This window comes from Schistocerca gregaria, chromosome X, assembly GCF_023897955.1.
Source record: "Schistocerca gregaria isolate iqSchGreg1 chromosome X, iqSchGreg1.2, whole genome shotgun sequence".
In the NCBI taxonomy this organism is placed as follows: Eukaryota; Metazoa; Arthropoda; class Insecta; order Orthoptera; family Acrididae; genus Schistocerca; species Schistocerca gregaria.
This window is the reverse complement of record NC_064931.1, coordinates 55,093,909-55,109,458: the sequence shown is the minus strand read 5'-3', so window position 1 is coordinate 55,109,458 and position 15,550 is coordinate 55,093,909. Positions and strand designations below refer to the sequence as shown.

Genomic DNA, 15,550 nt, shown 5'->3' with positions numbered 1-15,550 from the left:
CGCCTTCCAGTGTTATGGAGGTGGATTTTAGTCTAGTAATTCTATTAAGGGGCATGACTGGTAGAAGGTGGGACCCTTGTAGATGTTTAAACAAGATGTCTATGCATATACACTGTGAGTATTTGCTGCCAAATCTCTTTCAAGCCTACAAACATGTTAACATGTTTGCACCTAGTCATCTGGCAGTACTATATGTGGCTGGCTGGTACAGAAATGCATCATGTTATGTAAATATTTTTAATACAATATATCTATCAGAAATGAACGAAATTTTCAAGAATTGTTCAGAATAGTCCTCTATTACATCTAAAATCTACATAACCACTTAAAATAAATTTTTAGTGTGGTATATTTTGAGACACTCTTCAAAACCATTATATAGTACTGTCTCTTGTCATTAGTTTCCAGCAGTTCTGTTAAGAGAGACAGCTTTTAATTTACATGTGCAGGTTTCGTTGCTTAGTCAAAGGTTCGACAAACGATAAATATATTGTGCACTGAAATATACAATTCTCTTCCAAATATTTTCACGTACTACTTTATACACGTTTTCTTTCTATCAGGACAGGTTGTAATTCCCCATTTCTTCAGATTCTCATGTCTCCACAAAGACCTTAATGGCGTGTCAGCACTCGAATCCCTGTACTTAACTTACAAAATAGTGATGCATGTTGTCAACATTTTGCAGAGTAATACTGTTTTAAGTATGGTAGTGCAATTGGCGAATAAGTGGTTGGGTTTCCAGCTTGATGGATGAAGTGAATGATGTCATAGTGGATAGAGATGATTGTCCTGAAATGATAAAACGTTTATTAAATAAAAAGTGCACTCAAGCGTAGATAAAAATGTAGTGGTCTGCACCTCCTCGTAAAACTGCATACTGGATAAATGAATTTAAATGTGTAGGAGGAGCAATGCAAATTTTGTATGTTAGATGTCTAATTGATTAATATATAGAAACGGTTATGATAGAATACTGTTACTGTAAGATTTCTGAGTGTCTTGAGATGGTAAGCATCTCATACAACTGGCTGTGTAATATCTGGAATGAAGTTTAGACAAAAGAGAAGCTGAGTGTGTGACAGGTGCCATTATGTTTGGTGCTGGTCAAAATTCTTAGGAAAGGGCATTTCAAAATCATATTCGGAAAATTTGAAGCATAATTCAGCAGACTTAGTAGAATTATTAAACAAAAAAAGAAGGAATGTTAATTACAACCATGTGAGTTTAGCTATATTCAGAGATTCACAAGATGATTTCAGAAAGCATCCTACAGATGTCCAGGAATATTTACAATACTGCTCTAAGTAGCTCTGTTACTGTCTCCAATTACTGGTAAAAAGTAGAAGACTTATTTGGAACATTTATAGTATATGTTCAATAACACTTTGCACCACTGCTTGTCATTCCCATTCCTCTTCTACTTGTGAATGGAAGGAGGAGGGAATGATAATTACCTGTACAGCCTTGTACAAGCCCAAATCTGTCTTATCTGTATGGTCCTCAAGTTAGATTTATGTAGGAAACCATAGAATTGATGTTCTGTCCTTCAGACATTGACACTCCAAACTTTCTCAATAGTATTTTCATTAAAGAATGTTGTATTCCTTCCAGGGATTCCCATTAAAGTTCTCACTGAATTTCTGTGGTATTGTTGTACTAATTGAAGTGATCAGTCAGAAATCCAGCAGTACATCAATTGCTTCGATATTTTCTTTCAGTACAACCTGCAGGGGACCTCAAGTACTTAAGCAGTACTTCAGAATGAGCCACAAAAACCTTTAGGATGTTTCCTTCTTTTTAGGTGCATTACACATTCTCCTAACTCTCACAATAAACCAAAGTCGTCCTCACCTTGCCTGCAACTGACCTTATATGTAGACATTTGACAGGACGGTATCCAGAAGCATACTGTTAATACTGTATGTGAGGATTACAGAAATGTTTACAGTTATTCACATGGTTATGGTAGTAGAACAGCATAGTCCACAGGAAAGCTTAAATGATAGCAGACAGAAGATTGAACACCCAGTACAACTTACAGCTGGAACAGGATGTCAAATGACAAAATTATTAACTGACAAAAGCTGAAGTGTACGTACACAGCAGTTGGAACACCTATGGCTAGGAAGTACTACGGATGCTGCTACAGACTGGCATGTACCTTGGACAGAGTGTATGGCACAGCTTAGACTGATGACAGTGCGCGTAGCCCCAAGTCAGCATAAATGCTGGACCTGCTGTACACTGGATTCAGCATCAGGAAGCACCTGATAAAGATCACAAGTGTCACAATCGAAATTACCAGCAGAAAACCGTATATTCCAAAACGACAGTGCCATGCTGGGAAGTTCTGAAAACCTAAAAGACTAGTGATTATTGAATTGTTCTGATAAATACAATTAGCTTCCATCGGAACAGAACAATAGCAAAAGAAAATGAAAAATGGAGAGACTAAATATATTGAGATATACTGTGACAATATTGATAAGGAAATATTCACACAGTAACAGAAATGTGAGATGTAAGGAGACTGAAGAAAATAAATAAAAGAAGAAATGTAAACCATGCCCTCCAGATTATTTAGAATGATGAATGAGCATTGTATCGATCAGATAGAAGAGAGAGGGTGCCCATAGTAAAGTGGTTAAATATACATGTCACCGTCCAATGACTTGCCTGCTGTTTAGGTATTATTATTTAGACACATACAGTGAAGATACACTAAGTTGCGTAAGGGAGGACAACATTGAATGTATTTTAATCTTTCATGGAGAATACAATGATTAACCACTACTACTTTACCAACTGATAAGAATTGTCTGAAGCAATCAATGGGCTTCATTGTTTAATGTAACATTAGTATTTAATGTGGGAACTATCGGACGTCCATTCAAAAGACTGGTTTGTGTTTACTAGTAGAAGAACTGGAGAATCCCTGTTTTGAGGTCACAACATGGCAGGCAGTGATTCCGCAGCTCATGGAAATGTGCATTTGTGGAATTTGTCCATGTGTTGACTCAGTTCAGTTTGCTAATACAGTCAGTTAATGATCCTCATCTAGAAAGGCTGCATCAGAGGCATTTTTCACTTCTCCATGATGTTCCTTTACACCCAGAGGTATGTGATATTTCAGCAGTTTAGTGGTTCCAGTCATAGGAGAAGTAGTGACCCAAGTTGATTTGACAAACATTACCTGAGATTTTAAATGAGTTTGAACAGATTTTGTGACACAGTATAGTTGTGTACTTAAGAGATTTGTTAATGGTAAAGACAGTTCACCTACATTTATCTGGTAACTGGCCATGTTATGAAATGGAATGGTCAAATAACTCATCTGTTCACTTACTGAATCACTGCCATACCAAGTCAATGCACTAGACAGACCTAGGTATGGGAGATGTGTGTTTCCATAATTTTTGTCCAGTCACTAAGAATCTGCAAACAGTCCTAGTCTTCCTATCGAATTTTGTAGTATCGTGAGCATTTTTAATTTTGTAGGAGTCTACTATGTCAATTGTGTATGTAATTGTTACTATAGATTTTAAATTGATGGCAATAATTACAAATTTTTGTTTTCCAGTGACGCACGGCTGTATAGTAGCTACATTGAAACTCTACTTGCCTGATGGGAAGGAAGCGAAGGCAAGGTATGTTTTCATAAAAGCTATATCCAAATGTTTTGTCACATTGTGTGGAAGATTCATATATTTAAAAAAAATAATTAAATTCCCCATTAATGCTGTTTTTCAAAATAAATTTGACAGCTTTTATATGACTATTAACGTAGCTGTTAATACTTCATACGAAGCTTCCATAAGCTACAGTTCAAAACTACACTCGTCGAATATGTTGTTTTTTAATTTAAAACTCAATATTTGTGACTGTTGTTGCTATCATAATCACTGACACAATAAAACCATATATTACAATTATGTATCCAAAGCATTGCCGAATAGCTTCAAAATTAATAGCATAAAACTCATTTAAGTGGACACCGTATTAAATTGTTTGCAAGTGTGCGATGCTATCACTCTTTAAGCACAATATTTGGAACTGAGTCAAAATAGCAAAATGTATTTACGTTGTGAAACATTTTTTCCCTTTCTTCCATAATGGCCACCTAATTGCCCATGTGCTGAATTCAGTCCTTTCTCATTTGCAGTTTTCCCCCTTAGACTACTCCACACCTCTTCTTACCACGTGTACCTTGGAATCCTTCTAATATCAACACTTGGTTATAAAAGCATTTCTTCCTGTTCTTCTTTGAATCTAGTTTCTGGTTAATTTCTTGTCCCAAAAACATTTGAAGCTCATTTTATTGGCATGTGATCATTCATTCTTTTAGATATCGAAAATATAAATGGACCCATAACGCAGCCATGAACCTTTGCTCCAGAAACCTTAGCCCCACAGAAATACCGGGTGATCAAAAAGTCAGTATAAATTTGAAAACTTAATAATAAACCACAGAATAATGGAGATAGAGAGGTAAAAATTGACACACACGCTTGGAATGACATGGGGTTTTATTAGAACAAAAAAAAGAAAATTGCTGCACGCGTGAAAGATTTCTTGAGCACGTCGTTTGGTGATGATCATGTGCTCAGCCGCCACTTTCGTCATGCTTGGCCTTCCAGGTCCCTGGACCTCAGTCCGTGCAGTTATTGGCTTTGGGGTTACCTGAAGTTGCAAGTGTATCGTGATCTAGGGATGCTGAAAGACAACATCCGACGCCAATGCCTCACCATAACTCCGGACATGCTTTACATTGCTGTTCACAACATTATTCCTTGACTACAGCTATTGTTGAAGAATGATGGTGGACATATTGGGCGTTTCCTGTCAATAACATCATCTTTGCTTTGTCGTACTTTGTTATGCTAATTATTGCTATTCTGATCAGATGAAGCGCCAGCTGTCGGACATTTTGTGAACTTTTGTATTTTTTTGGTTCTAATAAAACCCCATGTCATTCCAAGCATGTGTGTCAATTTGTATCTCTCTATCTACATTATTCCTTGATTTATTCAGTTTTCAAATTTATACTGACTTTTTGATCACCTGGTATCACTCTTATCCAAAGACCTCACCTTCTGCCCTGCTCCCAAATTAAGTCATACAGGACTTGTTAAAGACCTTCTCTCCTTCTCCTGGTCCCTACAGTTTTTCGCCACCAACCCTACCCATCAGACTCGACCAAAGATGAACGTTGAACCCTGCCTAACCCAGTCCCGTCCTCCATCTAACCGTGATCCACCCCCTCTGCCCCAAAACACCCCTTGTTAACATTCCTGAATTTCTTAACCTCGAACCATGCCTCACCATCATTCCCTAAATCCCTCAGCATGCAAGCTAATTTTACATGCACAGAAAGAACTACAGTCCACCATGTAAAAACTGATCCTGACCTCATAATCCTACCTTTGGACAAAGGCTCCACCACTGTTTTGAAACACAATGATTACCTGGCAGAAGGACTCTGCCAGTTGTCAGATACTTCCACCTACAAACTTTGCCTCAGTGACCACATTCCAGAAATTCAGCAGGATCTCCAGTCACTCCTCAAATCCTTAGGCCCATCCCAAAACCTCTTCCCGGAGTCCCATCTCTTTGCTCATCCCTACCATTCCCTGCACTCCTGCCTTCTGCATGCTCCATAAAGTCCATAAACCCAACCACCTAGGATGCCCCATCGTGGCTGGTTACTGTGCCCCCACTGAGAGAATCTCTGCTCTCATAGACAAACACCTTCAACCTATTACCCAGAACCTACCTTCCTATATAAAAGATACCAACAGTTTCCTCCACTGGCTCTCCACCGTTGGTATCCATTTACCACACGGTGCCCTGCTCGTCACTATTGATGCCACCTCCCTTTACACCAACATCCCCAATGCCCATGGCCTTACTGCTGTTGAACACTACCTTTCCCAACACCCAATGGATTCCAAACCAACCACCTCCTTCCTAGTCGCCATGACCAACTGTATCCTCACCCACAATTACTTCTCCTTTGAAGGGGTTACCTACAAACAAATCTGGTGTATGTCTATGGGCACACGATAGCACCATCCTGTGCCAACCTATTCATGGGGTCATTTAGAGGAATCCTTCCTAAACATCCAGAATTCTAAATCCCTAACCTGGTTCAGATTCATTGATAACATCTTTTCCATCTGGATCGAGGGTGAGGACACTGTATCCACATTCCTCCAGAACCTCAACTTCTCCCCCATTTGCTTCACCTTGTCCTACTCAATCCGACAAGCTACCTTCCTAGATATTGACCTCCACCTCAAAGATGGCTACCTCAGTACCTCAGTCCACATCAAACTTACTAACCACCAGCAATACCTCCACTTTGATAGCTGCCACCCATTCCATACCAAGAAGTTCCTTCCATACAGCCTAGACACCCATGGTCATCGCATCTGCAGTGATGAGTGGTCCCTCTCAAATTAAACCAAGGATCTCACTGAAGCCTTCAAAGACTGTAATTATCCTCCCATGCCTTATCTTTCCAGTCTCGCACCACCTCCCAAAGTCCCACCGTCTGATCACAGAGGAGCGTTCCCTTCATAACTCGGTACCACCCAGGACTGGAGCAACTGAATTACATTCTCCGCCAGGGTTTCAACTACCTCTCGTTGTGCCGTGAAATGAGAAGTGTCCTGTCCACTATCGGTCTGACCCCTCCCACCCCACAGTGGTATTCCGCTGCCAACAAATCTACATAATATATTCGTCCATCCCTACACAACCCCTGCGCCCAATCCCTTATCTCATGGCTCGTACCCCTGTATTAGACATAGATGCAAGACCTGTCGCATACATACCACCACCACCACCACCACCACCACCACCACCACCAGTCATGTCACTAACATCACCTATCTCATCACAGGCAGGGCTACCTGTGAAACCAGTAATGTGATCAACAAGCTAAGCTGCTAGCACTGTGCTACATCCTATGTGAGCATGACAACCTACAAGCCATCTGTCCGCATGAATGGCCACCCACAAACTGTGGCCAAGAAACAATTGGACCACCCTGTTGCTGAGCATGGTGCCAAACATGACAGCCTTCATTTCAATGACTACGTCACAGCCTGTGCCATATGGATCCTTTCCACCAACACCAGCTTTTCTGAATTGCGCAGGTGGGAACTTTCCGTGCAACATATTCTATGTTCCTGTAACTAACCTGCAGCACTTCAGTCTGCCACCCCCATCTTACTATCCCTCCCCCTCTCCAACCCAGCCTCTTCCTTACGCCCACACAGTCCTCACTCCCATTATGCACTGGAGCTGGTGCTCACAGTGTGGCGCCAGTTGCCTGAGACTGCAGTCATGGGCGAGTTGCATTTGAGAGGGGGAGAGAGGGAGGTTGAGTGAGTGAGCGAGTAAGAGTGAGTGTTGCCTGTTTTTGACTGAGGCCTTATTTGTGACAGTCTTTTTGTCGTGTCTATCTGCGACTCAACATCTCCACATTATGGTGAGTAGGAACTTTCGTTTTCATGATATTATTACATTCCGTCCTGGATTTTCCACTCTCAACAGTAAAATGCGCACTGACAACTGAAAACCAGTGCCAAACCACAAGTTGAGTCCACACATCCTGTTTATCCTGAGAAATCATCTGAACCATTAGGATACTTGAGCAGGCCTCATTCACTCTTCAATTGTCATTGATGTTTACTCCTACAATTTCTGTAGACTAATACGTGAGGTTCTTCTGAGGGCTATGTGGGAATAGTACCACTGGGGGAATGGAGTGTGTGGAGAACTCTGGGGTCTAGTAAAGACGTCAGAAGATCAAAACAGATTGCAAAACAATTTAGGAAAGATATCTGTATTTTGCTAAAATTGGCATTTTGACCTAAGTAATGATAAGTGGAAGGTCCTCCACATGAGTGCTAAAAGGAATCTGTTAAACTTCCATTACATGGTAAATTGATTGGAGCCAAAGGCAACAAGTTCAACTAAATACTTAGAAATTACAATTACAAGCAACTTAAATTGGAAAGAGCACACAGAAAATGTGTGGGAAGATGAACCAAAGACTTTGTTTTATGGGCAGAACACTTCGAAAATGCAACAGATCCGGTAAAGAGACTGCCTACAAGTCTCATTTGGAGTACTGCTGCGCATTGTGGGATGCTTATCAGATTGGATCATCAGAGTACATTGAGAAAGTTCAAAGAAGGGCAGCACATTTTGTATTATCGAGGAATAGGGGAGTGTGTTTCATGGGCATGGTACAGGATTTCGGGTGGACATTGTTAAAATAAAGGCATTTTTCATTGCAATGGGATTTTCGTAAAAGATTTCAATCTCCAGCTTTCTCCTCTGAATGTGAAAATATTTTTATGAGCCAGCCTACGTAGGTTAAAGTGATCATCATAATAAAACAAGGGGAACAAGAGCTGACACGGAATGATATAGGTGTTCATATATATATATTTATTTTTCACACTGTTTGAGAGCGGAATAATACAGTTATCATGAAGGTGTGTTGATGAACCTTCTGCCTGGCACTTAACTGTGACTTGCAGAGTAGCACTGTAGATGTGGATATGGAATTATCTGATAAAATAATTAGTAAATACAAATTGGTATTATTATTATTATTATTATTATTATTATTATTATTATTATTATTATTATTATTAATTAAATGAGTGTTCAGTTGTTGTTACACTTACAAGGGGAGGTCACATTGCTGGGCTCACAGATTTACTTCAAACTTTGTAGTTTTAATGGCCTACTAAAGGTGTACATAGTCCGCAAGTAGTAAGGTGCAAAATTCTGACAATCGTGAGAAAATCACAAGAAAAGTTTTATGCATTTACTATGTACCTGAGGTACATGTGTGAAGGTGCCAGACATTAGAATTCATGGAGGTCAAATGATTAGTGTTAGTTTCATAAGATGAACATGTATGCAGTGACAGTTAGTCCTGCTTCAACTTAATTATAAATCTATTTTTCTCGTCACTGGTCATATATATATATATATATATATATATATATATATATATATATATATATGCCATGTGTATTTGTGTGAAGTTTTAGTGATTTTCATGTTATTTGATTACTTACTATTTTTAGTTAAATTTAATTACATGAAGAAACATCTAGTTTCCCTGCAAATATATGCCTGTTGTGATTTGTGAAATGCCTTGTACGTGCTGTCTGGTAAGGTACTTGGAACTACTTTGCACCTCGACACTTTGACCCGCAAACACAGAGGCAGGCTTTTTTTTTTTTTTTTTTTTTTTTTTTTTTTTTTTTTTTTTGCAGTTAACCTGTGTAGTGGTGAGACTTTGCTAATGTAGCAAGAACAAATAGTGTAAGTGCAAATTTTTTGAATATCACTGGATGTATGCTTCTGTTACAAAAGTAATTTAAACACTGTGACCGGTAATGAAAAAAATATAGATTAAAAAGTAAGTGTTAGCAGAATTTGAACAGTTGCCTCGTCTGTGACCTTCTTGCAACACAAACGCTAACCACTTCACCAGAATGAATTCTTAAGGCCTTCACCTTCACATAGATCCATAAGTTACATAATAGAAGTGTAAAACTTCTCTTGCAATTTTCTCAGAATTGCCAGATTATTGCACCTTACTACTTGCACATTACGTTGTGTATGGCCTACTAATGCTGTACAAATGCTGAAGTAAATTTGTGATCGCAACATTGTGACCGCCTCTTGTTAGTCTGTGATGCTTCTTATAGGTTCACAGGCTGTTAAGCTTATTTTAAGAAATGTGTGTTTCATGCAGGACATAAAATATTATAACTGTGGTAATAATTCCTTAAACTCATCACCACAGATGGGTACAATTTTTTCAAAGAAGTATAAGTAACTTTAGCACATGAATTACTTTCTGTTCCAACTTCCAAAAATAAAAACTCACTTTGCAACTAATCGGCATGCAACTACAGTCCTACAGTATATAAATGACATGGTTTACCTAAAGTTCCAGATAAGTTATAGATTGTGAGGAACGTGCACCAACAGAATACAGACAAGTATACTACTGATTGTTATAATGATAAAGAAATATACTGCATTAGTAATGATTGGGAACAGAATGTGTAATTATGTACATCAATTAATTTTATCAGTTAATGTATTTGTTGTTATCTAGGAAATGGAAATTTTTCTGAAACTGTAGTTGTTTAATGAAGTAAAATGGTTGCTGCCCTGTTTAGTTTCAAAATGATGTCACAATTAGCGGAAATTAAATAAGCCAACACTGAAAATACGAAAGCCAAGATCACACAGCAAATCAACAGAATTAAATCACTTTTAAAAGAGAGTATAAACCTTTACTTTGTCAGATAATAGTTTCTGATCTTCAATAAGATTTCATTTCAAATGGATATTGAATGCAGTTAAATTAAAATGTTGAAATAATGCCATTAGCTAACTATTATTACTCCTCTTTTTGTTGGAATAGCAAAATTTAAATTCTCCTTTCTGGCTCTTTCGATAATTTAATATGCTAGTCTTTCTCAGTAATGTGACATTTGGCTACTGTAATGATAGGGTCTGTCTGTTGGTAGTAATGATGTGGAAGAATCATTAACACTGGATGAGGATTAAAGTTTACAGCAATACTGTATTACTCAATAAACAGATTCTAATGCACTGGTAAGTCTTATACATTTTATATGTCTGAAACGGCACAGTCTTAATTTGAGGAAGAGCTGCTGCTGGTGCAAAATAATGGGTTGGCAGTAACAGTTATTAGGCAACAGGCTCTTCTTCCAGTTATGAGCAATTTTTTTTTAATATATTTCGTTACACAGTAAACTACTTCCAATAATCCTCTTAAAACTTTCCCTTGAATACTCATAGTAATGTGGCCCATACAACTACCTGCTTGTTAAATCACCACCACCTGGCCACATATCCCATTCACCACACTGGATGTACTTCCTTACACACACACACACACACACACACACACACACACACACACACACACTTGCAGGCACTTTTTATGTTTGACCTGGTCCACTGTTAACTTTTAACTCCTTACTTGCACTCTCGCATACCACAGATGTTAGAGCGTCAGACAAACTTTGGTTGTTACATATAAGGGGTGTTCAAAAAGAAACAGCTGGACGTCTTTGAGGGGACCATAAATGGCATAATCACAGGAAGAGAACTCTGGACCGTATGGAGGATGGCCGAGAGCCTTGCATTCGAATTTCTGCAGGAGTTGCGTGACTGTGTAGGCCGTATGAGGCTTTGCATTGTTGTGGAGCAGAATGACTCCAAGGGTGAGACTACCTGGCCATTTTGATTTTATCACTTGGCGAAGGGCGGTCAAGGTTTGTCAGTAATGCTAGGCATTAACTGTTGTCCCATGCTGCAGGAAGTGAATCAGAAGGTAGCCATCTAGGTCAAAGAACGTCAGCATAAGGTCAAATGATCCACCACTAACAATGACGTCCAGCTGTCAGCAGTACGTGCGGAACTGGTTAACATTGCAGCCCCAGGAATTTTATGAGACAGCCATTCATTGCCTTGTCACAGTGGAACAAGTGTGTCAACAGCCAGGGTCAATACATCTAACATTATGCCTCCAGCTCATTTCTTTTTGAATGCCCCTTATACAGCAAAGACTTTGACATTGCCAATTCGCTTCCTACAACCTTTGCAACATTATTTTCAATAGTTTACAGGTAGATTACTTTAAAGTTAGCATTGACAACAAAATATCGAAATATATGAATTCGTGTTCAAAGAATAACTTCAAAAATTTAGTAAGAAATAATGTGGCAAGTGTCAGCAATATAGGAAAAGATAGATTGCTGCTCACCATAAAGATGACATGTTGAGTTGCAGACAGCCAGAACGAAAAGGCTGTTACGGATTTAGCTTTCACCCAAAGCTTTTTTCAGAAAAGGAAGCACACTCACATTCATTCACACGAACAAGCACACCTCATGCACATGACTGCCTCTCTGGCAGCTCAGACTAAACTGCTAGAGATTCTGGTCGTGTGTGTGTGTGTGTGTGTGTGTGTGTGTGTGTGTGTGTGTGTGTGTGTGTGCGCCCTTTTCTAAAGAAGGCTTTGGCTGAAAGCTAAATGTGAAGCAGTTTTTTCATTGTGCTTGTCTGCAACTCAACATGTCCTCTTTACAGTGAATAGCGGTCTGTTTTTTTCCTATATTGTTGGTATTCCGATGTAGAGTTTCCACTGTTTTAATCTGCTAAGTATGCAGTACTGTGCTGTAGTGTTATAAGCTGACTTGCAGAATCTGCTATTTGATGGTGTCCTTCATGTATGATAGTTATTTAAATGTACATTCTTATGTTATTGGAAGAATTATTAAAAATTAAGATCTTACTTCAGAGCAGACATAACTGTCCATTTTTCTAAAAATCTTTCTTTTAATAAAATTTCCTTGTGTGAAAGCTTGTATTGTTCATTGGAACTAATTTTCACTGTTAGAGGCAAGGTAATGTAAACCTTTAATCAATGTTTTTGAAAACTCTAGCACTTTACTAAGCATTATCCTATTGGAGGTGGTATGATGCCCTTGCATTCCTCTGACCTTTAAAAAAACTTACTCGGCCAGTTACATGGGACTAACGCTCTGATGGGAACTCTAAACCTCACTGCAACATCGCATGTTTCACATTAGCAAATCATTGCCAGAGGTGAAAGAAGTGGCGAGAGATGATAAGTCGTTGGATTGACTGGAGCTAGAACCGGAGATCTTTGGATTTGTCATCTGGCACTTATTGAGGCATACATTGTTAGAGGATCAACAGTGAGTTAAACGTGCATGAAAGTAACATTGGCAATATTTAAACAGTTTAAAATCCAGGATGGAATAATAGTAATATGAAACAGGATAGATTGATAATCGCTAAATATTGGAGATGAGGAGCAGTATATAGGCACATATAAAAGAAAATTTAAAGTAGGCTAAGCTATCAAACAGAGTCCATTTTTAGATGTAGAAAAAAATCATTCACTCTCTCACAACATATGGTTAAAATGTTAAAAATTGGAAATAAGAAATGCAACTTCTATAATCGAGGACATTTTTTGCCCTGGGTTGGTGCTACCCCTGACCATAATTCAAGCTATGCCAAAATTTTATTTGGCAACCCTCACATGCAGTAACTGCAGTAACTCATTCAGAAAACTTCTATTTCTTAAAGTAAATTCATGGCTACTTCTCTATTACCTTTATATACCATCTTCATTTGTTTGTTCATATACGCAAACTACTCTGGATATGAAGTTTGTCGCAATCTATATGAGAGTCATTCAGAATCATCTGTACATGACTGCATTCTCTCCTACTGAAGAGTGTTTCTTGTAAGTTTTCAATATACTGTAACTTATTTTTGTGCAAGGTTTTTTTTATATTTTTTTTTTTTTGAAACTTTTCATCGAGGAAAAAAAATGTATTATTTAGTTATTAGATCAAAGAGTGAATAAAAATTTTGAACAGTCTGTATGTTCAAGTTCAGAATTTGTGTGTATATACTAAAAACTTTCATTGTCCAGGTTTTGATCACTTTTGCTTGTTACACCTTTTACCAGAGAAAATACATTACTGAGCACCCTGTATGTTCCAAACATTGTGCTTTTAGTTATTATGTCACTGAGTACTCTGAAACTGATCTCACATTGGAAACACAATCACTTAAAATAAATATGTATTAAAAGATTTGTAGCCTATTGTAAAAGGGCTATTCAGAAATTAGGGAATGTTTTGGCATTAAAAAAAAATTAAATACAAGAAATACATTTTATTATATAAATCTTAAAGAGCGACTGACATACTACTTTTGCACATAGTCACCAAACACATTGAGGCACTTATCATACAGGTGGACAAGCTTTGAAAGACCTTAGACATAAAATTCTGCCGTCTAAGACTTCAGCCAGTGAAACATGGCTGCCTTGAGTTCCGCGTCGTCAGCAAAGCAGTGTGTTGCAAGCCAGTTCTTCATTTAGGGAAACAAGTGGAAGTTGCTTGGTGCAAGATCGTGGCTGTAGGGTGGATGAGAGAGAATTTCCCATTTGAATGAATTAAGGAGTTCTTCAGTGCGGTTTGCTGTGTGAGGTTGGGCATTGTCGTGCAAACACAAAATTTGTGGTAGCCTAGCTTTCAAACAACAAAGTCTGTGAAACTTGTGGAAAAGAAATCAAAAGCTCAGTGTGAAGTGATGGTTTTCACGGATCGTTTCATGAACTTTAGCAACAAGATCGTCAGTCACATTGCTCGGGCGTCCACTCTTCTCTTCATCATGAATGTTGGTTCGGCCATTTTTAAACCGAATGCACCATTTCTGGACAGAACATTCACTCATTATGTTGTTTCTGTACACTTTGTACAGTTCACGATAAATTTCTATAGGTTTTATGTTTTTTGCCAACAAAAACTGTATCTCAGACTGCACCTCACAACAGGCGGGATTTTCGATTTCAGTACACATTTCAAATTCAAATATTGAAAAAACCAGTCACGCAGAGACATTCCTGTTGACATGGATGGATGCCAACGGAGCTGCCGAGCATATACGCAATTGGCGTCAGATGGGAATGTTCCCTACTTCTGAATAGCCCTCGTAACATGGGCAGATTTTTCCCTTGGGTGGTGCTCCATGTAACCTAAAATAATTTGGAGCTCCTGGGGCTAAAAGTAAATCTCATAGTTGCACCACTGTCCTCTGAGTATCCCACCTGCTTGGTAGTAGATTTGAGTATTTCTTATGGTCCAAATTGTATTAGTATGTACATTCTGTTTTTTTGTTTTTTTGTTATTTACAGTTCCTCAACATCAGTCGTGAGCTCTATTGGAGTGGTTCCACTTGAAGATCTGTACCAGCTCAACCAGTACTTACAGGTTGTCAAAAACATTTTATATTCTCTCTCTCTCTCTCTCTCTCTCTCTCTCTCTCTCTCTCTCTCTCTCTCTCTCTCTCTCTCTCCCTAATTGTAACTTTAAATAAGAATGTATGTGATTTCCATGTGTTTTATCTGTTACAAAAGTAAAAAAAAAAAAAAATACGATGAACAGCAAATTCATTTCATGAAATACTGTATCATGTGAACAGTTTCTAGTTCTTTTATATATGTGAGATATAATGTAAATAGTAATGAAATTCTGATAGTATTGTTGGGATATTAAAATAGCTGCACTTTTTGAGAAAATTGTTTACTATGTCTTTGAAGTTACATTTACAAAGATGATAAAGCAAAGTAAAGATGCAGAGAATGAAAGTTATCGGAAGTTGAAAAATGTTTAATAGAAAAAGCAAAGTCACTTGGTAACCATGCTTACAGGGAAATATTGCCAGAAATGAACCTGTATGAAGAGTAATCAAATAATGAAAAGCAGCAGCTCGTGTCATCTTCTTCTCCACTCTGCTTCTGCTTCTAAGTGGAGGTATATGGGAAGAAAGACAGTAAACAAAACAGTAAAGTGTTCTGTAAATACCCACCAAGAAATCACTGCTTCCTTGCCAGTGTTTAAGAAGCTCCTTATTTTGTGGGGCC

The 15,550-nt window shown here is 38.3% G+C and overlaps 1 protein-coding gene across 9 annotated transcripts in view; it reads left to right on the top strand.

Annotated features, from left to right (window-relative positions):
• Nucleotides 1-15,550, top strand: part of LOC126298880 (sarcolemmal membrane-associated protein) — a 323,320-nt gene that overhangs the window by 103,281 nt on the left and 204,489 nt on the right. For all 9 annotated transcript variants that reach the window (XM_049990412.1, XM_049990407.1, XM_049990408.1 and 6 more), the window contains 2 exons: nt 3,584-3,650; nt 14,822-14,897. In XM_049990412.1, the coding sequence (XP_049846369.1) occupies nt 3,584-3,650; nt 14,822-14,897 (143 nt within the window). The remainder of the gene's footprint in view (nt 1-3,583; nt 3,651-14,821; nt 14,898-15,550) is intronic.